General features: G+C 39.0%; 1 protein-coding gene across 1 annotated transcript in view; it reads left to right on the top strand.

Annotated features, from left to right (window-relative positions):
- Positions 1-26,170, top strand: part of SPEF2 (sperm flagellar 2) — a 178,683-nt gene that overhangs the window by 40,556 nt on the left and 111,957 nt on the right. Inside the window, 3 exon segments of the mRNA XM_046000034.1 lie at positions 4,774-4,962; positions 11,268-11,455; positions 14,462-14,630. Coding sequence (XP_045855990.1) covers positions 4,774-4,962; positions 11,268-11,455; positions 14,462-14,630 — 546 coding nt within the window.

Here is a 26,170-nt window from a genome sequence, read left to right as displayed (position 1 = left end):
TTTGGCAGGCATCCCCAGAGGCCAAATCATGATGAGCCTTCCCAGCCATATAGAGGGAAATAGGAGCTTTTATCCTAAGTGCAAAGGGGAACAGGAGTTACAAGGTCAGACTTGACTTTAGAAAGGTCACTCTTTGACTTTAGTTGTGAGAATAGATTACAGCAAGTGAAAACAGGTTGTAGCTGGATTCTTACTAGGTTAGAAGTTATCCCAGTTTAAATTTAGGGTGTGGCAATGGGCATGGAGAGAAGTGGCTTCAGGAGCGATTTTAGTAATAAAATCAATCAGTATTAATGGTTCCTTAGCCAGTGAGGCAGTGAAAAATTGGGATGAGAGGCCAGCTTGGGCAGTTAGGTGGGTGGAGGTGGCATTTGCGATGCTGTAATATGGAAGATGATGTGGAGGAACAGACCTGAGAAGAAGGTGATTTAAAATATGAACATAAACAGGGGCGCCTGGGTGGCTCAGTGGGTTAAGCCTCTGCCTTCAGCTCAGGTCATGATCTCAGGGTCCTGGGATCGAGCCCCGTATCGGGCTCTCTGCTTGGCAGGGAGCCTGCTTCCTCCCCTCTCTGGCTGCTGCTCTGCCTACTTGTAATCTCTCTCTCTCTCTCTCTCTCAATCTGTAAAAAAGAAAAAAAAATTAAAAAAAATATGAACATAAACAGGACAAATTTGCATGTCTAAAATATGAAAGACTGGCATAAGACTTCACATAAGTATGAAGAAGTGAAACTATTCCTCCGTGGATTCACTTCTTTCTTAGAGGAAAAACTTAAAAAACAAACAAGCAAAAGCCCTTTCATCTCTGTGCTAAAAAGTTCTTACTTCAGATCCATGTATAAATTTACTCAGGCATATATCCTCCCTTTTACTTAATAGTCTCTCTTTTAATTGGAAGAATTACAGATTATAGAATTGGATGATTAAAAAGTAGATTGTGAAATAACTACCTATTTCAAGTTTCCTTAACTAACAATGGAATTGTTAACACACTTCCATTTGTGTTACAGAACACTTGTGCATCGGCTGGTGGGGTTTTTCTTTTTCTTTTTTCTTTCTTTTTTTTTTTTTTTTTTTTTTTTTTTGCTGATCATCTAGACCTGATATTTACCTGGAAAATGGGGTGAATGAATTCTTTCTGACTTTCCTCACTTTGTACCAGGATGCTATTAGCATTTGTTTTTCAAGGCTCTGGCCAGAGATTTGTTCAGGGACCAGCAACCTAACAGACATTAAAGTGAATTAATGCTCTGGCTATTTTACAGCAAGGGAACTATTTCTTTTCAGTGTTTGGGAAAACTGCTGTTCCTCCAACCAGCCTGGGGTACGCAGCAAGGGACCTCCAGTTCTACCGTCTCCTTTCTATCACGTGTAGTGTCCCCGCCTCCCTGCACAGCTGACACAAATGCCCAAGCCACAGTGGTGGACTGTGAAATCCCCATTTGCAACATGGCCTGTTTTCCTATCCATCCTTCTCTCTTCCCAAATGTTATTTGTCAGGGCTGGGATTTCTTCTGCTTCTCTCAAGTACCTGCAGCTTTTTGAGAGCATGACATGGATCTGATGCCAGCCCTGGATGCTTTTACTCTGGCTTCATTTGTACTGAGCTACCAAGAATGCCTCTAAATATCTTCTCTAGCTTCCAGGTTGTTGCAGTTTCCCCCTGGGGTTTGTCTGCTCTGTTTTAGTTGGACTTGTGAAGAGAGAGCCAGAGACCTGTGCTCAAGTTGTTCTCTTGCCTCATGATTCATAAAGAAATGAATTACATGAATGAAATGATGAGATTTAGGGTTAGAACAATCACTTTAAGTTTTTTGGGTGGATTTTGGAGAAGGGTGAGGGGAAGGATGGTAGAGGAGAGCCTGATATTGTTCAAGGTGGGGGCAGTGTCCATCGGTATGGAATGGAGTAATGGGTGCCTTAAAAACATACATAGGAGGTAAAATAGACTACTTCTTCAAGAACTGGATATTAGGAATGATAGAGAGGAATAAACTTCGGATGGAACTAACATTTTAGGTCAGAAGTCATAGCTTTATAGGGTCATCAACTGAGATGGGGAAATTCTGGGGGAGGGCCAAAACTGAAGAGGAGTTGGTCAGTTTAGTTTAGGACTTGATGGGTTTGAAGTACTTCATAGGCATTTAAAGTGGAGATACTCAAACTGTCAACCCAATTTAGCTCCCAGCTGGTTCTATTGTCATTCAGCTAGCATCTTGGTTGGCTTTTGGGATTCACTCCAACTCAATTATCTCTACCTTCCCAAACCTGTTCTGCATTATTTTCTTAGAAACTGTGTTTGAACATCAGACCCCTCCCCTACGTCTTAACCCAACATCCTTAAATATTTAGCTTCCAGGTCTTTCCTGCAGGACTCCATTCCTCCCCAAGCGCTGCTCAGGCATCTTTGTCATTCTGAGCGTGGCACAGAGCAGGCGAGGCTCCTGGCTCCAGGTCATGCGTAAAGCAGAGGGCCTGGCATCCAAATTCAGGGTATTTTGGGTTGCATATCTTTCTAAATCTTCCCCAAATATAATTAAAGGAGAAGATTTTTGATTTTATTCATTGCAGATATAGAATATTTCATCTAAGATAGGGATTAAGCAGACATCTGTTTAGGCTGCACCGAGCACCGAACCATAGCTTATATCTTTCTATGAGAAAATGTGTTCCACATCCCTGAAATTTTTGGGGAAAAGTCTATTTCTAAAATACGAACTACTTGTACAATGGAACAAAAAAATCTTTTCCACTCAACTTTTGGGTGCAGGTCTTAATACACTTGATGGTTCTTCATACTAAGGCTTTACATCCATAGCATTGACTCAGCATTCAACAGTGATTTCCTTTTCTTTTTACCTTTCTAACTATAATGTGTGGTCAGTAATCAAAACAGTTCTGACCAATCCAGTTTGTTCTTTATAAAGGTCAGAATGACTAGAACTCATGTGGACAACTAAATTGCCTTGCCATATAAACAACCAAATTATAGAATATACTCTATATTAATTATAGAATTCACTTGGAATAATAAATCAAGGTTATATTATTAAAAAAAAATATGGTTGTGACGGTGTTTTATATATCCAAAACCACCCCCAAAATGTGGTAGGCAGTTTGGGCTGGGCTCAGCTATGCTGTCCTTTGGCTGGTCTCAGCAGCCTCTCTCATGTGTCTTTGGTCAGCTGGTGTGTTGGCTAGAGCTTCTTCAGGTCCATCTGGGAAGACTGGTGCCTCAGTCTACCTTGTCTCTCATTTTCTTGCAGACCAGAAAATGTGGCAGCAGTGGTAGGGTGGGGCAACAAGAGAATTAAGAAAACCAGATCCCATGTGTGTGGGATTTTTTGGTTGCTTCTTTGTTTTTTGTTTTTTGCTAATGTCCCATTGGTCAGTTTAATCAAATGGTTACCCCATACCCCATATTTAAGAGTGGAGCAATAGATTCTAGTTTTTGATAAGAATAGCTGCAGGATACAATTGCAAGGATGTGGATGAAGAAAACTGAGAATTTGTGGCCATTTTTGCATTCTGCCTCAGCTCCACTACTGGATCTTGAAAGGAAACAAATGGTTAACATTAAAGATTCCAGAATTTTATAATTAGAGTACCTATATGTTTCAAAGTTGTTCATGATTTTATTTTGTATTTTATACATGTTACTAAAAATTCATGTTTATTTTCAGTTGAAATTTCATTTAATCTATATTTTTACATAATTCCCGGGTTCAAGTTTTGGAATTTACTATAGAGCGTTATTATTGTTTGCATCCAGATTCTGAAAATATATAGGGTATTTCTCTCATAATCTCACAGTAACAGAGATCATTTGAAACAATGTCATTAATAATGCTAGATTTTCTTCCTAAACAGTGGGATTGTTGAGTGTTAAATGGACAACTCCAATGTTTAAGTTTTCTTTTACATCTTCTGCCCTGAGAATTTTAATTACCTCCTCCTTCCACATGATGTCTCTGTTTAGACAGAATGAGAGCTTGAAGGGGCTTTGGAGATCCTCTTCCACCTAAACCCCTCATTTCACCTGTCAAGAAGTAGGCCCTGAAAATCCAAATTACTTGTCCAAAGCAACATAGCCAATTAATGGTACGACTGGGGCTGCAATGGCTTCTGATTCCCAATTTAATGCTTTATTCCACTGCTCATGTACTGACTACCCTTCTGCTCTCTTAAAATAGATAAGAGCCAGGAGAATGCATCTAGTTTCTCTTTCAGATTATATCCAGTCAGATTTTCTGAGACAAGCCATAGGTCATGGTCCCTTAGACTCTCCTCCAGTCTTCCCATTCCATCAAATTGCAGCTTTTCCTCACACAGGTAGTGAGATGTCTACACTGGCAACTAACCATATCTGCCATCTTCAGTCAAAGTCTGCATTTACTTTTACAACCAGTATTTATTTCAGGAATTTCAAATTTCTGTAAACATGCTTGTAAGTTGAGAATAATATCCTTTGTTTATAAAACCTTGAAAACAGCTAATTTATTTTTTATTGGATTTTAAACAAAGTAACAATTCACTTAAAATAATTGTGACTTGCAAAATCATAGTGCTTCCAGATACCAAAATGGCACAACCTTTGTTGGAAATCTTCATTTTTATAACTTGATTTTTGCCATGTTCAAATTTAAATCATATGGCAGATGCCAAGGAATACTCTGCCTTGTGCACACTATTTATACATAGCCTTCTTAACCTAGTGGGAAATTTGGACATGGCCTTGACAAATAATTGGCTCCCCCAATGGTGTTTTCAGGAGGCATATCGAGAGGAGCAGCTGATTAATAGACTGATGCGGCAGTCCCAGCAGGAACGCAGGATCGCTGTGCAGCTCATGCATGTTCGACATGAAAAGGAAGTTTTATGGCAAAACAGAATTTTCCGAGAAAAACAGTATGAGGAAAGACGACTTAAAGATTTCCAGGATGCTCTTGATCGAGAAGCGGTAAACGATAACTCCCTTAAAAATCTAAGCTTACTTTTGATCCTTTCTACCAAGTCAAGGTAAACAAAACTGCATTTAGTTGCCAGTCACTTAAGAAGAATTAATTTTTGTATGATCTCCCTCTTATCTCCCTATTTTTATCTTTGTGTAAGTAAAATCACAGCACATAGAGCTTCCACATGTCACACTCTCCCCCTTTAGTCTTGCTTCCACCAATATTTGATGTTCACGACCAATCTATATGTCCACATAAAGTCATTTTGGTTGCCTGGAACTCATTCTTCAGTAGATTCCTCAAGAAGGGCTCAGTAGCAATATTCTGTGTATGTTGTATTGGATATGTGTAGTGTACACTGATAACAGAATAGGCCTTTTATACCTGATGGTCAGTTTTGCTCTATATAAAATCCCTAGTCCACATTTTCTTTCCTTGAATATCTTAAATACATTATCCCATTTTCTTCAAGTCAAAGTGTTATTGCCTATAATATGATAATCTAATTTTCAGTTTCTTGTGTGATTACCCCATTTTGGTAGATCTACTTTATTTTCCTTTAAAATCTGCTAAGTTTACTAGGATGGTATTGGTCTTGGTTATTCTGGGTGAACATTCTCAGGTGGTGAGAGCACTTTTTAGCTGCCTCTTTTCTATAAGATACTGTTAGTCTTTAATAAATGATTCCTTACTTTGTGATAAAACAGGATTTTTATCAGGTCCACAGTGCATTAGTCCTCCCTCCAAACCCAAATAGGCGACTTATCCAGGGTACTCTGGTTGATTGTATTTGAGAATGGTACATACGTAGGTATGCTCTTGGCTACTGTGGTATCAATCCATCTAGGTCCTTTTATAACTCTGAAAATCAAAATATCCTAATCTTTTGATTATTTAATACATTAATATTTTCCTTATCTTTATGTATATATGGGTTCTAGTTATAAAAATACATCTATTTTATCAATGGATTATGTAGATTTATTTCTTCTTGCCTATTTCCTATTGGAGGTATTTCAAACGTATTCAATCTTTTGGTCCAGATTTGATTGAAGAAATACAAAACTCATGTGAGTGGCATTTTAAATAGCCTGTCTTCAGCACCATAAAATAGTCACAAAACTAGGCTGAATGGAAGAGAAAAGCTCATAAAAAATAGGAAGGGAATGCTTTATGTATCAGATTCATGGTTTACACCATGATAGTCCATGAAAATAAATACAGCTTTTGCCAAAATTATACAATTTTTAGAAATATCATTTAAATGTCAAGAAAATGGTGCTCTTGCTTTTGTAGAATAGACATTGCTGAAATGTTAGGGGTAGGAGTAAAGAACTATACCTCCATACTCCATGAATTTGAGCTGCATGATTGCTGATTTCAGGTGTCCTCTTAAAGAGCTGAATTATCTAGATAATTGTTTCATCCCTCTTTTTGACAAGAGTGAACTTGAATAGATTGAATGGTATTTGCTTACTTTAGAAATGATGTGTTTAGCTAATCTTTCTAAGTGCCTATTGAAAAATATGTCTGCTTCAAGCCCAGGTAATGAAGTGCATAGTATCAAAGCATTTATAGTAGAACTGGGCTTACTGTGATAACCTGCATTTTTCTTTAACTAAGCCTGAATGGACTTTAGAGGATTAGAACACTCAGGCCTGCTAGAGCCTCAGAGACCAAAACTGTGAGGTTGTGTAGCATCTGCGAAAATTATATCCCTTCCTCTCACAATGATTACCTTTCCTTAAAGCTGAGGTATCTGCTTCCCTGACACTCTTCTTTGTGAGGTGGCTTGATTTCATGGGTTATCTCTGCAAACACTGAATTTATCACCTCCTGCATCAACAGTGGCTGGTGTACAAGTAGGAGCCAAATAAATAAATACTGAATTGAAGTTTCCAAAGGAACACTGTTACCTTTTCTTCCTAGTCTCATGCACTAAATAAACAAAATATATCTTGTCCCCCACAGCAGATCATTCTACTGCTTTCCTTTTGTGGAGAAGAGACTTTTTTTGAAATTGTTTTTTTTACTTGCTACTGTTCTTGTAGTTTTTGTTATTGTTTGTGATAGGAGAAGGGGGAGAATTCTAAAAGTACTTTTAAACCTCTTAAAATTTAAAAAATCTGTTAGGTGGGGTGCCTGGGTGACTTAGTCAGTTGAGCATCCAACTTCTGATTTTGGCTTAGGTCATGATCTTGGGGTCTTGGGGTCAAGTCCTGCATCGGGCTCCAGCCTCAGTGGAGACTCTGTTAGGGATTCTCACCCTCTGCCCTTCCCCCCTCTCTCACTCTTTCTCTCAAATAAATAAATCTTTTTAAAAACTAAAAAATAAAAATTCTGCTAATGATAGAGGCTATTAGTAATATGTCCTATTATTATTAAATATATTAGTCTACTATCACGTGATCCCTTTCTGTTGAGTTCTGCTATGGAAATGCTCTCCTGGTTTTCTTCCTTCTTCATTGGCTGCCTCTTCTTGGCCTTCTTTGTTGGCTCATTCTCCTCTAATACCAAAACATTTAATGCCAGGACTCCTTAAAGCTTAGTTCTAGGCCTGTTTCTTTGCTCCTCTGTGTTACTTCCTCAGACAACCTCTTAATGCACAACCAGGGTATGTAATTGCTGTGATAGGCAACTCATACATTTATACGTTGTCCTCTGCAGCAAAGACCCACGTACTCAACTGCTTTCCTGACATCACTACTCTTATATTTCAGTGACACCTTAAATTCAACATGTTAAAGCCAAATTTATGACTCTTCTTACTAAACTGCTCTTTTTCAAGTTTCTGTATTTCCATAAATGGCAACATTATTTATTCGGTTATACGAGTGTAAAACATCAGGATCCACTTGAATCCTGTTCCACCCTTTCTTCCATATCAAAAACATCGCTGTCTTGTCAATTTCACATACTAAATATTTCTTCAATTTGTCCATTTTTACCCATGTCTACACTACCAACCCAGTCTCTGCTACTATTACTACTATTACTACTATGACTATGACTACGACTACAACTACTACTACAGTGGTCTCCTTTGTCCGTTTTGAGTGGCTGTGAATTAGCAACTGCTGTTGGGATATAACATTTTTTATATTCTCTAAATCAGCCTAAGCTTGAAGTCCAGCAAACCTCTGCCCATAGAGATGCACAGATGCACAGTGCCCCAGGTCACAGGCCAAGTCACCAGGGAAACACTGCAATCATTAGGCCCAGGCCCAGCCTGCTGTCCTTGAGACCCGAGTTGCCCCAGACCACACACATTTCCTCCAGTGGCACATGTCTTCGCAGAGGGTGTTCCAGCTTTCATGGGTCCCTCACATGTTCCCTTCTGAGGCTCTCCTCCTCCCCAGGAAGTGCCAACAAGCGATGCACATCTTTTCCTCTTTCTCTTTGCTCTCAGAATCTTCCCTCCTTTCCACTCCCTTGGAGTGACCTGCATTAATTTGCCTTTGAGGAGAGAGAGTCCTTTAAACTGAGGAGGAGTTTCCAATAGCTTCTGCTTTTCTGTCTTGCCGAAATTTCCTGAAGCAGGAGGTAAAAAGGACCTGTTAGAAAAGAAGGAAGGGGAAATTAGAGATAACTTATACAAATTTTCTGCCCTACTATCATCTCCTACAAATCATCTTCCATTGTGCCACCAGAGGAACCTTCTCGACTCTCAGATTTGACCATTGGCCTCATACTCAAAAACCCACCCATGCCTTCTCTTCAATCAGATCCCTGCTCACACCTTGCTCCTGTCTCCCGGACTCTGGGCATACAGGTCTGCTCTCAGATCCTCGAACAAGTCATTTCTTCTGCTATCCCTTTCTTCCCTCATACCTTTCCCCAGCTACTCCTCATCTTTCAGAACTCTGTGCACAGCCACTTCTTATCTAGGTCAGGCCTCCTATGAGGGTCCATACTCCTGTGAGGCTCCATACTCCATCACCCTTTCTGATGACTCTGTACAAGTGCACAGTCATTGTGAGGCTTCTTCACTGCCCCTCCCACTGCACGTAAGCTCCGTGAGGAAAGCTTCTGTTTTCTTCTGCTCACTATTGTTTCCCCAGGCCTGAGGCCTGGGGGAATGTCTGGTACATTTCAGGAAAGGCCGGGGTGGGGCAGGGAGATGGGGGGCAGTAGTGCAGAAAGGGAGAGAGGAAGAGAGAGAACTTTGTGTTGTCCATCATCAGTTTTTGTCTGTTTCAGTTTTGAATTTAGATTAAATCTCTTTATCTCATCCTTTAAGATAATTAAGCATCTATTCTATATTGTTTCTGATTTCAGATTTCAATTCTACCTGTTAGTAGTAGTAGTACCTAATTATAATAATATTTAACATTTTTTGAGCATTTATTGTGAGTCCAGCATTGAGCTGTGTTTATCACATGTACATATAATTCTTGCAACAGCTGTCGGAAGTGGACTCTACCGTTGTCTACATTTTGCACAGAAGGGAAACAAGACTTAGAAAGCTGGCCTTCACACAGACTGTCAGTGGTGTAGGCAGGAGCACAGCTGGCTCTAGCAGACTCCAGAGTCTGGGCCCATAACAACCCAGATTGACTACCTCCTACAGACTTCCTTTTTCCTTTTCCTTCTTTCTTTTTTTAGGGCTTCAACCCAATTTGCTGCAGTGCGACAGGAAATGGTGGTGGGTTTAGCACAGGGAGGTGGGGTTGGGTAAAGGTAGAAAGCTAGTAGCTAAAAAGAAGGAAGAAAGGCATGGAGGGAGGGAGGGAGACAGCACTGAGGTGAAAGCTGCTGCCTTCTGGCGAGGATCATTACACTGGTCCCTGTAAGGCTTGGATCCCTTCCCACCCGAAACATTTCCACATGATTTACAGGCACTCTGAGTCGAGCAACCTCACACCCCGTTTCCTGTCACCACACAAGTTCTCATCTGGCTACTCCTGCTCTTTTAGATTCCTCTTCGTCAGACCTCTTCACAGGTGATGAAGCACACCGTAGAGCTTCCTACTGAAATGGCGGGCTTTCCCCAGCAAGACAGGGCCTATAGAACAACACAACAATAACAGATTCTGGTGATTCCTGAACTTGCCAAATGGACAGGACTGACCTCGGGGGTCACCCAGCCTGACCACTTTCCCAATAAAAAGAAAACAAACTAAATATAAAACATGAACAAAAACAAATGAATCTTCCGTTTGGTTCAGTGAACAAAGGCCATAGTCCATTGTCAGGCATTTAGTCATGTGTGAGTAGTATCACAAGAAATATTTGCCTGATGGGAGGGTTTGGTAAGTTTTTCTGTGTATGCCAAGTCTTCTTAATACCCCATTTCATGCTGGGGACATGGGGGCTGAGGGAGCCTGGGACTAGGAGCTTAGGACTTGACTTCTGTATACAGGCTGGGGCTTGACTGATGGCAGCTCCCCCAAGGCCCAAGTTCACCTTGTGTAAAACCCAAGTTTTACACTCATCGGGTTAAGTTACTGGAGGCAGGTCTGGTTTCTGGAGCATGTTAGCCCAGGATAGAATGTCTCAAGGAGCTGGGATAGCTATTTGAAAAACAGCGTTCAAAGTCATGCTTTGACTTTTGCACTTGACCTTTGCTCTTTGTGTGAAGAAAGGGTTTCTCTAAACAAAATAATAGTGCAAACGAAGCAGAAGGTCATAACAAACTAAGTATTTCATTACTTTCTGCAGAAATAAGTGTTCTCTATGAGTGATTTTACCAATTTATTAAGTCTATAGGAGCAGAATGGGTTTTTTTGTTGTTGTTATTGTCTAAATACATTAAATATTTGTGGTGCATGTGTGATATTCTCAAGCCAGTAATATCAGAGATTTTCCAAAATATTTTCTAAGTATGAATCAGTATCCTAGAACTCTCTAACTAAAAGATGGGGGGCATTGGCCAGGCAGAGCAGATATATCAGGTTAGGGCTCCTAAAATGGGTTGGAATGGGCCAGCTGTGCTAGGGTCTGACACAGACTTGCCTGTTTCTCTGTGATCCCTGCCTCTATTTGCAACCCATGAACTCAAGTCTTCTTTTAAACACGTAAGATCCAATTTATCATTAGTCTTCATTGGGCTTTCCACAGTTATACCACTGTTCTCTGTATTCTATTTTGCTGATAAGATACGCTAAAGGTGGAATATTTCCAATATCATCTTTGCCATCGTACTCAGTAGTTAATAAGGAGAAAGTGCTCTGTCATGATTAAGTTTTTCTTGGTGTAAAAGGATGTTTCATTCTATTTAGAGATTTTTTTTGCGTATTGAAATGATAATTTTTTTTCAGGTGAATCATCGCAAATTACATTGACTTAAAAATGTCTTTGCCTTTCTTAGGCTTTGGCCAGACAAGCCAAGATTGATTTTGAGGAACAAGCCATCAGAGAGAGGGAAATTCATGAGCAGATTGCTGTGGAAAGAGCTCAAGCTCGTTACAGAAAGCATTACACAATATGTGCAGTAATTTTGGATCAAATACTTGATTTGTCCACTAAGGTGGCAGACTACCGGATGTTGACAAATAAGTAAGTGTTGTTTTTTATAATCATTACAGTAGAGACATCACAGGAAATGAGAGAGGATAAGACTGTAATGTAGACACACAGTTGATAAGAAAGACAATAATTTTTCTTAAAAAAAGTACTAAGAAGTGGGGTCCAGGATGCCTGGATTACTGACTTAACTCATCCCCTGATGAGCTTTATTTAAGGTGTATTTGTATGTCTTTTAACAATTAAATTTTGTGACTAAATTATAATTAAGACGACTATGATAATTTATTTGAAATACTTGGAACTTCCTAAAAGCTTGGAATTGTTTGAAGATTATTTTACTGGTCAGTAAGTCTATTTGTTTTTATTGTACTTTGTTTCTAAAAGAAATTAATACACTTAGAAGGAAATAGTCAACATTACAAAATATATTAATACTATGCCAGAATAAGAACAAAGGAAAATCCAAATTAAAGTAGAAATTTAAGAACAAGGGATAAACTGGAACATGGTTATACTGGCAGCAGTAGTTGCTGCAACTGAGCTGCAAATTTTATCTAAGCTTCCTGGTAGCCAAAGTAAAAACGGAAATAAAACCCGTTATGTGTTTTCCAATTTCCATTCTGGTTCTTTACAAAATACATATCTCCTCTTGGCACTCAGTTTAGAACAGTAGTTCACTGATATGGTATCCTCACCTGACACAATGAGTAGTGTAGTCAAATCTAGTGGAGAATGTCCTCAGCAACATCTTTTAAGCAGATGTATCATCTGGCCTCATAGACTTACTTCTTATGATATTCTTTGCTAAAAGCTAAAGGGGAATTACATCACAGAAGATCTCAGTGAAAGGAATTCCACAAGGGTAAAGATAAGGTGACCCAGTTAAATGTGTATACATCTCAAATTACTTAGACTGAGATCTTCTAGAGAACCCACTATTGCCCACAGTGGCTGCACCAGTTTATATTCCCATCAACAGTACACAAGGGCTCCCTTTTCTCCACATCCTTACTTTTTACTTCTTGTCTTTTTGATACCAGCCATTCTGACAGGTGTGAGGTGATATTTCATGGTGGTTTTGATTTACATTTTCCTGATAATTAATGATGTTGAGCATCTTTTCAAGTACCTGTTGGGCATCTTTATGTCTGCTTTGGTAAAATGTCTATTCAGATCCTCTGCCCATTTTTAAAATTGGATTGTGTGCTTTTTTTGCTATTGAGGTGTGTAAATTCTTTATGTATTTTGGGTATTATCAGGTATGTGATTTACAAATATTTGGAAATATTTTCCCCCATTCAATAGATTGCCGTTTCTTTTTATTGATTGTTTCCTTTGCCTTGCAGAATCTTTTAAGTTGGATGTAGTCCCTCTTGTTTATTTTTTGTTTTTGGTATCAAATACAAAAAGTCATTGCCAAGACCAATGTCAAAGAGTTTACTGCCTATGTTTTCTTCTAGGAGTTTTATGGTTTCAGGTCTTCCATTTTTAATTCATTTTGAGTTATTTTTTGTGTATAGTGTAATATATGTGTCTTTTAATTGCAATTGAACAAAACAATGGCATATTTTATTATTCTACACTACCAACAGTCAAGATAAACTCATGTTACTTCATTGAACAAGATATTATCAGTAATTTTTTTTCTAAAGCACTGGTAAATTTTTGGTATCAGCCAATTCAGAAGAACTAACTTTTTAGACTGCTTCTTAAAATGATTAATATTCAGATAATAGGATATTAAGTAACTGTAAGATTAAGTTTTAGACAATATATAAGTTATTAATCACTTGCATCACCATAGAAACCAATGCCATTTCAATAATTCCAATGTTATATTATTTCTATGGCTGAGCTTATCAGTTTCTAAACTTTCATATCTATACAAGGTAACCCTTAGCAACTGTAAATATTTTATTAATGGAAACATAAGGTGATTATATTTGAAGTTGTACATTTAATTGAAATACTACTTTTCATATTGTGGCAAAACATTCAGAATGCGAAATTTACCCTTTTAATCATCTTAGATACACACTTCAGTGGCATAAGTACATTCACATTATTGTGAAACTGTCACCACCATCTATCTCCAGAACTTTTTTATTATTCCAAACTTAAGTTTGTACTGTACACATTAAGTGCTGTACACATTAAATAACTCTCCAGCCCCTGATAAACCTCTATTCTACTTTTGATCTCTTTGAGTTTGTCTATTCTGGGTATCTAATATAAATGAAGTCATATTTGATTTGTTGTTTTAGTGTCTGGATTATTTCGTTTAACCTAAGCTCTTCAAGTTTCATCCATGTGGCATGTATCAGAATGAAATGAATGAAATACTACTTGTTTTGTTGTAATTTCAAGCTCTAGTCTATTTCTAGAGAAATAGATCTGAATTATGTCAGACTCTTTCCTTCCTTTGCATTTTGTTCTTCTTGAAACTATCTTCCCATCAGACTGTCCTGATTACCTCTTAAACCTTCATCAGATTTAAATAGAAATAGTTACTGAAAAATAATTTTAAAGGTCATCAAATATACAATGACAATATAACCACCATACATTTGACTTTTCTATTAGAAATTATTGCAAATATGGAAACCAACTGTCATCCTAAAAGGGCTTTGGAAAACACTAAGTCTGCTCATTTTGCACAGGAAGACAGTGATATTACAGCATTTAAAGGATTTCCTAAGATTGCACAGCCATTTAATGTCATGGCTGGGAATTGTTTTAGAAAAACCCAAGTTTTAGGATAGCGCTTATTATTTTCAGGCATATTGTTCTGTTAGTGCACAGTCAATATGAAAATTTGAAGAATCAGTGGCTTGAGGTAACGTGGATTCATTCAAACCTGCTAAGTTTGAGACATTCTCTAGCCATTAGCAATATACAATAATAGTAAGTGGAATCCCTAGCCTCAAACAGCAGACAGTAGGGAATGAATATAATAATGTAAAAGCCAAGATTTAAGATATATATTGGACTAAACATTGATTCTTCTCTACTTTTCTTTTAAATCTTTTGCTATAGTATGATTCCATATAAGTTGATGCATGATTGGAAGGAACTGTTCTTTAATAGAAAGCCCATATATGAGCAAGCTTCTATTAAGCATCCACCAGCTAATCCCTCTGCAGAACAACTTACAGAACTGGAGAAGAGGGACTTACTCGATAACAATGATTACGAAGAATATAAGGTACTTACTAACGTGACATAATGAGAGAGAATACAACATAATGCGTAGTGTTTCTCTAACATTAATTTTGTGACATTGTGTCATCTCATCCTTATTAATAAAAATGAACATTTTATATTTGCCTTTTCCCTTGATTTAATTTGTATTTATATATTAATTTTTAAATGCCTAGCCCATTCATAATCTGTTATGTTACTCCCAGTAATAGTTGGCGAGTGGTCTGAAAAAAAATAAAACATAATATATTGTGAGGGTTGATAGATTATAGAATTTTGAAAATATTTTAATTTATTTATTAGCATTTTCTTTGTATGAGCTGTATACCTTCACTACAAAAACCCTTGCATAAAGGTATTTCTTTAGTAATTTATTTAAATTGTATATAGGTTTTAGAGGCATATGGAAGAGTAGAAGTTCTGGATTTAGGAGTACCATAGATTCAAATAAAGCTTTATTCAGATTTGAAAAAGTAATGGGTGTCACTTGCACTTAAAGAGCTGCTTAAAAGACTTTGGGTCAGGCCGACCAAGGTGAGACCTTGGGAAGCCTGGGAGAGACTTAGTTTCCCAATTTATGAAATGGGTATATTAATATACCTATTTTATTTTGTTATGAAACTTATTTAAGATAGTTAAATATTTAGTCAAGTGCACTGCATGTTGGATACAAATAATACATATAAATTTCTTTCCTCATCACCCTGCTCTCCCCATTGTATTTCATCGCACCTTTAGGAAGAAAGATATAAAATTGAGAGCTATCAGATGGGGGCGCGGGTGGCTCAGTGGGTTAGGCTGCTGCCTTCGGCTCAGGTCATGATCTCAGGGGTCCTGGGATCGAGTCCCATATCGGGCTCTCTGCTCGACAGGGAACCTGCTTCCCTCTCTCTCTCTCTCTCTGCCTGCCTCTCTGCCTACTTGTGATCTCTCTCTCTCGCTGTCAAATAAATAAATAAATAAAATATTTAAAAAAAAAGAGCTATCAGATGGAAGTTCTAGGTAAATACGCATCAGTGAAATGAAGAATGAGGCCCACTATTATATCACTGAATGAGTTTTAGAAGGGTAATAAGTGCAACATGAAAAAAAATAAAAGAAGGAAGAATGATTTGACCTAATCATTTGCTGATATTTAGCAAATACACAATAAATGTTTGTTGAAAGGATGCATGAATAAAATAAATGAATGACAATGAATAGGGCAAAGTGTGAAATAGCACTAATTTGTTAATATTAAAAAACGATAGATTTATAGGGGTGCCTGGGTGGCTCAGTTGGTTAAACATTTGACTTCTGATCTCAGCTCTGGTCTTGATCTTGGAAGTGTGGATAGGAGTCCCATGCTGGGCTCCATGCTGGGCATGGAGCCTACTTAAAGTAAAAATTAAAAATGATAAATTTATGATAAAATGAATAAGTGAGCTAATGAGAAATTAAATGTACATCATTGTAATTGGATGTTTCTATATTTATATCATTAGAAGAATTTTTATTTAAGAATTGGCTAGAACTTTATAGTATATACATGCATATTTATTTAGTATGGCTGTGGAATATAGTAGATCTAGTGTGTTAACCTAAAATATCCTTTTGTGTAATAAATGCTCTGATATTAAAATATGTGAAGGTATTTTTTCTGTTGTAAATTAAAAGTCATTTTATTTGACAGATTTTGCTAATTTATAGAATATTTATTTCTAAGTTTTTTCTTAAACAGCTCTATCTCCTCTATTCTTATTGCTTTTATATATCAGGAGACCTGGTAGTCTGCAGCTTAGCAAAGATTTGCCTTTCTAATTTTTTTCTTGTTTGGGAAATCATTACCACAGGAACATGCTTGTCTTACCCACATCCTGAAGCAGCTGGTATGTTTCTTTTGCAGGAAATTATAAACTTTTGTTAGGAGTATGTGAATGTCTATCAATATACTTTATTTTGTTTATAGTTTTTGCTGTTTTCCTAGAAATGAAAATTACCCTAGGATTTCTGATATATGTTTATATGTTCTGTTCCTTTCGACTACATGATGGAAAATAGATGATGCACAGGTGTTAGGATATTACTGTAAACTATCCTTTTATCACTCCCTGTTCTTAGAGCATTTTTCTCCTCAGAAACTTTTCACATGTTCCTGCAGGTAAAAAATAAATGCTTCAAAACCCTCAGGTTTTTGAAGGGTCAGGGGTGGGAGGTTGGGGGAACAGGTGGTGGGTAATGGGGAGGGCACGTTTTGCATGGAGCACTGGGTGTTGTGCAAAAAGAATGAATACTGTTACGCTGAAAAAATAAATAAAATGGAAAAAAAAATAAATGCTTCAACTTGTAAACTATATCATCTGGCATAAATAACCTTTTGTAGGAGGAAGAGAGGCAACAATCAGCAGCTTAGCTAAAGGAAACCTTTGTCCATATTTATCATTGCTAAATTTACTCAGGATTTTTAATCCTTCAAGTAAATGCGTAACTTAGAAATTAGTCTTTGAAGAGTTCACATTCTTAGCATACTTAGCATACTGTATCTATTGATATGCCCAGATCTAGCATCCTGAAAGAATGGATACATCAGGGCTTCAGGCCCACACTTTTAAAGGTCTGTCAGCATAAGCTAGGATGCTTAAATTTTTTGAATATTACAACTTGAAATAGACATAAAAACAAATTTTCACTCATGTACACATCATTTCTAGAGACTAAAATTTGAACCTCATTGCTTAACATCATTTCCTAAATCATGACATTCTATAAACTGGATACACGTGAGAGAGGTCTAGTTCAAGAACACTATGGCCAGGAACATCATCTATCTGTCCAAGATGGAGCAGCCAGGACATCCACTGTTACAGGATAACCATGAACTACTCATCCAAGAGTGGGGAGCAGTTCTGAAAACCCAGTGGCGTATGGGCAGCAGGCTAAGCCAGGAGCCCAACTACTCAAGAGCCAAAGCTGTTCCAGCACAGCTCCCACCCAGCAGCCAGTGGTTGTTGACTGTGCAGTGGACTCCTCCTAGTAAATCCCAAACTTTCCCACATGAAAGTCCTTTTTAAGACTGTTACTGGCAAATTGCCCAGAATTCCACAGTATTTGATTTTTATAGAAACTGCTTATTAGCAGTTACCTACTGAATGAGTGGGAGTTACCAAAATTTGATCATCATAAACTAAAATTTGGCCATGCTTTCTTGAAGACACAGACTTTTCTAAGTCTCTGCCACAAAGCACTTGGCAATTTATGGAGATCTGCTGTGCATGTCCACGAACAAGTTGTAGTTGGAATTACCATTTTGGAAGAAGGGACATCTATGTTGTTTCAAGCTGTTCATGGTTTTTAATTGTTGTGATTTTTGTTTTTAATGAAAACCTGTTGTTTAAATTCATGATCAGTTGAGGATGCTGTGGTTGTCAGATTACCCTACAGTGTGTGTTGTAATGCACATTTTTTCTTTTTTTTTAATTTAATTTCTTTTCAGTGTAACAGAATTCATTGATTATGCACCACACCCAGTGCTCCATGCAATAGTTGCTCTCCATAATACCCACCAACAGGCTCCCCCAAACTCCCACCCCCTGCCCCTTCAAAACCCTTAGATTGTTTTTCAGAGTCCATAGTCTCTCATGGTTCATCTCCCCCTCTAATTTCCCTCAATTCCCTTCTCTCCATCTCCCTATGTCCTCTGTGTTATTTCTTATGCTCCACAATAAGTGAAACCATATGATAATTGACTATCTCTGCTTGACTTATTTCACTCAGCATAATCTCTTCCTGTCCCATCCATGTTGATACAAAAGTTGGGTATTCATCCCTTCTGATGGAGGCAAAATACTCCATAGTGTAAAAGGACCACATCTTCCTTATCCATTTGTCCGTTGAAGGGCATCTTGGTTTTTTCCACACTTTGGCGACCATGGCCATTGCTGCTATGAACATTGGGGTACTGATGGCCCTTCTTTTCACTACATCTGTATCTTTGGGGTAAATACCTAGTAGTGCAATTGCAGGGTCATAGGGAAGCTCTATTCTTAATTTCTTCAGGAATCTCCACACTGTTCTCCAAAGTGGCTGCACCAACTTGCATTCCTACCAACAGTGTAAGAGGGTTCCCCTTTCTCCACATCCTCTCCAACACACGTTGTTTCCTGTCTTGCTAATTTTGGCCATTCTAACTGGTGTAAGGTGGTATCTCAATGTGGTTTTAATTTGAATCTCCCTGATGGCTAGTGATGATAAACATTTTTTCATGTGTCTGATAGCCATTTGTATGTCTTCATTGGAGAAGTGTCTGTTCATGTCTTCTCCCCATTTTTTGACATGATTATCCATTTTGTGTGTGTTGAGTTTAAGAAGTTCTTTATAGATCCTGGATATCAGCCTTTTGTCTGTACTGTCATTTGCAAATATCTTCTCCCATTCCGTGGGTTGCCTCTTTGTTTTGTCGACTGTTTCCTTTGCTGTGCAGAAGGTTTTGATCTTGATGAAGTCCCAAAAGTTCATTTTCGCTTTTGTTTCCTTGGCCTTTGGAGACATATCTTGAAAGAAGTTGCTGTGGCTCATATCGAAGAGGTTACTGCCTATGTTCTCCTCTAGGATTCTGATGGATTCGTGTCTCACGTTGAGGTCTTTTATCCATTTCGAGTTTATCTTTGTGTATGGTGTAAGAGAATGGTCGAGTTTCATTCTTCTACATATCGCTGTCCAGTTTCCCCAGCACCATTTATTAAAGAGACTGCCTTTTTTTCCACTGTATATTTTTTCCTGTTTTGTCGAAGATTATTTGACCATAGAGTTGAGGGTCCATATCTGGGCTCTCTACTCTGTTCCATTGGTCTATGTGTCTGTTTTTATGCCAGTACCATGCTGTCTTGGTGATCACAGCTTTGTAGTAAAGCTTAAATTAAATCAGGCAACGTGATGCTACCAGTTTTGTTTTTCTTTTTCAACATTTCCTTAGCAATTCAGGGTCTCTTCTGATTCCATACAAATTTTAGGATTATTTGCTCCATCACTTTGAAAAAAACTGGTGGAATTTTGATCGGAATGGCATTAAAAGTATAGATTGCTCTAGGCAGTATAGACATTTTAACAATATTTATTCTTCCGATCCAAGAGCATGGAATGGTCTTCCATCTTTTTGTGTCTTCTTTAATTTCTTTCATGAGTGTTCTGTAGTTCCTTCAGTACAGATCATTTACCTGTTTGTTTAGGTTTATTCCCAGGTATCTTATGGTTCTTGCTGCTATAGTAAATGGAATTGATTCTCTAATTTCCCTTTCTGTGTTTTCATTGTTAGTGTATAAGAAAGCAACTGATTTCTGTACAAGATAAGTAGCAAGAATCATGATCAACATCCAAATAATCAGAAAAGAAATTTGATATTGAAAGGAATGTTCTATCATTCTAGTTTAGTTTATATGTCATACATTTCATAGCTTCAGTATCGTCTCCCTTTTGCTTAGAGTTTTGCGTCCAACCCGCTGAATTTCTCCCATAATACTAGGACTACCTTGTTGGATTTTTCAGACTAAGATTCATTTTGTGGCTGTGTCTTGGTGAAGTAACCAGTATGCCCTTGAGTAGTGTGATTCATGTAATCATATAGTGATAATAACTTACAGAACAGAACATCAATATATTGGTTTTCAAAGGGAGACATAGTTGCCCTTGGCCTGTGGTTGCCAAGAAAAAAGGTTGTCTTCTAACTGCTGTGGATCAAATGTTTCAGAGCACTGGAGTATGTTTGATGGAAGTCTGGGACTTCTGTCCATGGGGTCAGGGGATGGAAGGAGACCTTAGGTCATGGAAAGGGTATTTCGCTTCAAATGACTAGAATAGGTGACTACCTAACCTCATTAGAGAACCATGGTAGGAATAGTTGAATTAAGGTATCGAGTCCAAGGCATTAGACCAGAATTAAGAAATCACGTTACCCAATTTCAAGCTTTACTACAAAGCTTTGATCACCAAGACAGCGTGGTACTGGCATAAAAACAGACACATAGACCAGTGGAACAGAGTGGAGAGCCCAGATATGGACCCTCAACTCTATGGTCAAATAATCTTCGACAAAACAGGAAAAAATATTCAATGGAAAAAAGACAGTCTCTTCAATAAATGGTGCTGGGAAAACTGGACAGCGATATGTAGAAGAATGAAACTCGACCATTCTCTTACACCATACACAAAGATAAACTCGAAATGGATAAAAGACCTCAACGTGAGACACGAATCCATCAGAATCCTAGAGGAGAACATAGGCAGTAACCTCTTCGATATCAGCCACAGCAACTTCTTTCAAGATATGTCTCCAAAGGCCAAGGAAACAAAAGCGAAAATGAACTTTTGGGACTTCATCAAGATCAAAACCTTCTGCACAGCAAAGGAAACAGTCGACAAAACAAAGAGGCAACCCACGGAATGGGAGAAGATATTTGCAAATGACAGTACAGACAAAAGGTTGATATCCAGAATCTATAAAGAACTTCTCAAACTCAACACACACAAAACAGATAATCATATCAAAAAATGGGGAGAAGACATAAACAGATACTTCTCCAATGAAGACATACAAATGGCTATCAGACACATGAAAAAATGTTCATCATCACTAGCCATCAGGGAGATTCAAATTAAAACTACATTGAGATACCACCTTACATCAGTTAGAATGGCCAAAATTAGCAAGACAGGAAACAACGTGTGTTGGAGAGGATGTGGAGAAAGGGGAACCCTCTTACACTGTTGGTAGGAATGCAAGTTGGTGCAGCCACTTTGGAGAACAGTGTGGAGATTCCTGAAGAAATTAAGAATAGAGCTTCCCTATGACCCTGCAATTGCACTGCTGGGTATTTACCCCAAAGATACAGATGTAGTGAAAAGAAGGGCCATCTGTACCCCAATGTTTATTGCAGCAATGGCTACGGTCGCCAAACTGTGGAAAGAACCAATATGCCCTTCAATGGATGAATGGATAAGGAAGATGTGGTACATATACACAATGGAGTATTATGCCTCCATCAGAAAGGATGAATACCCAACTTTTGTAGCAACATGGACGGGACTGGAAGAGATTATGCTGAGTGAAATAAGTCAAGCAGAGAGAGTCAAGTATCATATGGTTTCACTTATTTGTGGAGCATAACAAATAACATGGAGGACATGGGGAGATGGAGAGGAGAGGGAGTTGAGGGAAACTGGAAGGGGAGATGAACCATGAGAGACTATGGACTCTGAAAAACAACCAGAGGGTTTTGCAGGGGCGGGGGGGGTGGGAGGTTGAGGAACCAGGTGGTGCGTAATAGGGAGGGCACGTACTGCATGGAGCACTGGGTGTGATGCCAAAACAATGAACACTGTTATGCTGTAAATAAATAAATAAATTAAAAAAGAAAAGAAGAAATGATTTACAGAGCACCTAGGTGGCTCAGTGGGTTAAAGTCTCTGCCTTCGGCTCAGATCATGATCTCAGGGTCCTGGGATCGAGCCCCGCATTGGGCTCTCTGCTCAGCAGGGAGCCTGCTTCCCCCTATCTCTCTCCCTGACTCTCTGTCTACTTGTGATCTCTCTCTGTCAAATAAATAAATAAATAATAAAAAAGAAATGGTTTACAAAGCCAAAGATTGGCACCCAGATAGAATGAGGGGTGAGAAAGATATAGCAAAGGAAAAAGAGTTTGGGATGGCTGAGATGAATAAAAGTAAGTGAATGTCCACCACCCATTTTTATTTTCTCATGACATTGATTAGGGAGGAGCCAGTCCTCTTCTAGGCTCCTCTCATCTGGGGTCAAGCAAGACAAAGGATGGTTCAGGCCTCCTGGGCTTCCTAACACTGATTTTCTGGTTCATCCTCTACCTACTTTGCCAACTAGAGGAGCCAGCTTCTATGCATCAAGTCCAGCTTATCTTCAGTTAGTTACTCAGATTGCCCACCTAATATTTTAGAAGAGGTTTTGAAGATCTGAACTGTAGAACTATGTCTTGTCAGCTGTGCATGTCATGTCAGAACACATGGGGTTGTTAATCTCAAGAAAATTGAATGGATCCTAGAAAGTCTGAATTTTATTGTGGGGCAGATGTCTTGGGCTGAAAACTAGAAACCCTGCCCCCTGGAAGACCCTCCCATTGCACTCTTCCTACCCAGTGCCCAGGGTCTCTCAGTCATATTCTTTGGTACACTGGACTTACCATAGTCTTTTATACAATGGGTAGTCACCTCTAAGCTTTTTTTTAGGGGGTGGTGGTCTATACCTCTTTAAGATATCAACCTTAGCAGTGAAGTTATGAAAATAGAATGCAGTAGCCATTGCTATGAGAGAGGGTATTCTGTATGGGAAAATTCTACATAAATTTTTCAGTGACAAGCTGGATAGACCAAATCATAATGTCTACACACTTTGTGATACTGGAGAAATTCCAGCCAAGTGTGTCCCTGGCTAAGCAATGACAAAAGATAGGTGAATTCAGATGTAGAAGCTTCTGGAAAAGTTACTTGAGCCGCAAGACCACAGAGATTATTATATATTATTGCATTATAGATAATTATAGATCATTATATTATCTTGAGGCAGACTACCACCTCCCTAATGAAGAGAACATGGTTTGAGCAACTATGGAATGAAATTTACTATTTTTTATAAGGACAGCTACCACCACCAGAATTGTTTGGCAGCCCTGGCATAAATAGGGCTCTGATATAAAGTCCAGTATGATGCTGTCCCAAGGACATCTGGGGCCAGGAGAAATGCAAGACTTAGAGTCTCAATTTGTTCTAGCTCCAGGCAGTTGTGCTTTGAAAAACATTGGGCTAGACACACAGCTGCTGTAATTCCTGGTGTGTCACGTTTAATGCCTTGGAAGGGCCTTGGTGGCTTTCCAGAGCAGTGAATGGAGCCAGGAGTAGGAACCTGCGCTTTTGGGGTAAATAAGCTACTCTCTCACTAATCCCTCTCTGTGAGTCACTGTAAATATGTCTGAAATCAGAATGCTAAGTAAGTAGAAGCCCTTGCCTATTGTTTACATCCAATTTGTCACTGAATTTCAACAGCACTGAAATGTAAGTTTTTAGGACAGAGGATCTCTCAGAATGACTTAGTGTCAGTTACTCCTACTAATCAAACCTACAAGACAAAGTATCAGCTCCATGATTCTCCCTGCCTAATGCATAAGTAGTCAGTTGCTCAAAGTTTTAGGAAAAGAAGACTGCCACTGCTTGCAAGTGCTGAGCATTCTGAATTTCCAGATCTGTTACCAGCTAGAGTGAGTGGATTGCGGAATGAGGTGCTTGACTCCCCCATGTGTGGGCCTATAAGCTTTGACAGTGTTCAGCACCACATGCTGATTGACCATGACCAACTTGAATTTCCCTCTAAAAACAAGTACAAGGTAGATGGACTCTGTTACCCTAGGTCTTCTTTTGTGCAAAGCTAGAATTAAACACATCTGTTCATGGAACACTACATCAAAAACTAATGATGTACTGTAGGGTGACTAACATAACATAATAAAAAAATAAAATAAACACATCCGTTTTCATAATAATAGATCAGGACAGACTGGGGAAGGCTACTGCTGGGACAGAAATGATCAGACTTCTGAGTAAAAGCCATAATTTGGTTAAGACCAGTTCTTCAGATTGGCTGATGAATTGGAGTTAACCATGAGATTGATTGATAGACAGGCATTGATGACTCAGTTCTGCTTCTGGCCAGAACAGTCTTCAGCTCAGCATGGCAGGGGAAGTAGAGTTAACCTTTTCCTTTCCCTCATTACCATGAGCCACATTTGTACTTCCTGGTGGTAGATAATGGCGTGGCCCAGTCTGCGCACTCTAGCATAGAGGGATGTGGGGGCATACCTTCTCTCTGGAGATGCACCCCCCTGACCAATGTTAGTGTGATGTGTACATCCCCACCTCCCTGGCTTCTCTGGAACCTGAAGGCCAGACTGTTTGGCCAGAAGTTATGGTCAGGAAGCTGATAATACTCAGACCTGACTGGAGATCAGATGACTCAGAAAAGCTGCCAAGCTCACTCAGCAGGGCCAGTTCATCTTTTCAACTTGTTCTGAGACCTTTAATCTGGGTCCCTGCACAGAGCCCATTCCATAACAGCTCCTGGATGAGAGGCCAGAATTCAGTTACTCATCAGTCAGCTGCTACGTACTCTCTTCCTCCTTAACAAAGGCAGTACAAGGCAGTATCGATCCTTTCCACTGGACCGTGGCTATCAAACAAGCACCACACAGTGGTCAAGAAACTGGGTGGCCAGGTTATATGAACTGAACTCCCCACCAGATAAGGCAGCCAGCTACCCCTTCTGTTTCTCCTGAGAATTCTGGCTGGTTGTCAGGAATTTTTAAATCTAATTTACAGATTTCGGCAGTTCCTCCAGATTCCCTCAGGATTTTGGGGTGGTTAGAGGATAGAAAGCTTAAGAAAGGGAGACAACACAGCCTCTGAAAGCTACCAAGTTTTTCCCTAATTATGTCTGTGGAGTATGTCTTTTTTCTGAGTGCCAGATTTCTCAAGCACTGTACCTGGAATATGGCCACGTGACTTTCCATGTTGCCGCTGTCGTAAATGTGCTTCTATAATATCAAATGCTCTCTGGCAGGAGACAGGACAGGTCCAGACCAGAGGTCAGCCAGGAGAGCTGGTGCCAGGGATTGAGTTCTTAGAGCTGGAACCAAGATGGTCAGGATAATTTACCTGAAGTCACTGAAAACAGGAAGAGGCAGGGGTGGGCTCAAGCCAAGGCCTTTGAATACTCCAATGATCAAAGCTCAGATTGGGTGAGAACCAGACTAGAAAATGAAAACAAAGGCAGCAGGCTGGAAGTGAGGCAGAACTGGAACAGAACAGGACTCACATTAAAGTCCTGGAAACAAAGTACGGAAACCCTAGGCAATTGCCACAAAGAGAGCTGGAATGCCTGCAGCTTATTTTTTTATTATCTGCCAGTCAGGGGTACACGGTTGGGTCAACCTAGTTTAACAAACCCAAGAAAAATAGGCAGTTAAAAATATGAAATTAACTAGGTCACAAACAGCTTGCCACAGAGCGGCTCTTACCTACCCGTTCACATAGGCTGCTCTTTTCTACTCCAGGACACTGAGAAATCTCTGGCCTTGCTTCTTACAAAGTCCCTAAGTTAAAAGTTATTTAAATTCACTGCATTTTCACTGGGATGCTGTGTGCTGCCATTAAAAAATAAATAAATAAGGGGCGCCTGGGTGGCTCAGTGGTTTAAGCTGCTGCCTTCAGCTCAGGTCATGATCTCAGGGTCCTGGGATCGAGTCCCACGTCGGGCTCTCTGCACTGAAGGGAGCCTGCTTCCCTCTCACTCTCTCTGCCTGCCTCTCTGCCTACTTGTGATCTCTCTCTGTCAAAATTAATAAATAAAATCTTTAAAAAAAAAAAAAAATAAATAAATAAATAAATAAATAAATAATAAAACAAAAAACAGAACACAGAACCAGAATACTTGGATTTAATGGAGAGTTTCCCTCAAAATCATCCTGCACAGCCATGACTTCTAGAAATGCTTCCA

Source organism: Meles meles, chromosome 3 (assembly GCF_922984935.1).
Source record: "Meles meles chromosome 3, mMelMel3.1 paternal haplotype, whole genome shotgun sequence".
Classification (NCBI taxonomy): domain Eukaryota; kingdom Metazoa; phylum Chordata; class Mammalia; order Carnivora; family Mustelidae; genus Meles; species Meles meles.
This window is presented reverse-complemented; position numbering and strand designations above follow the sequence as displayed.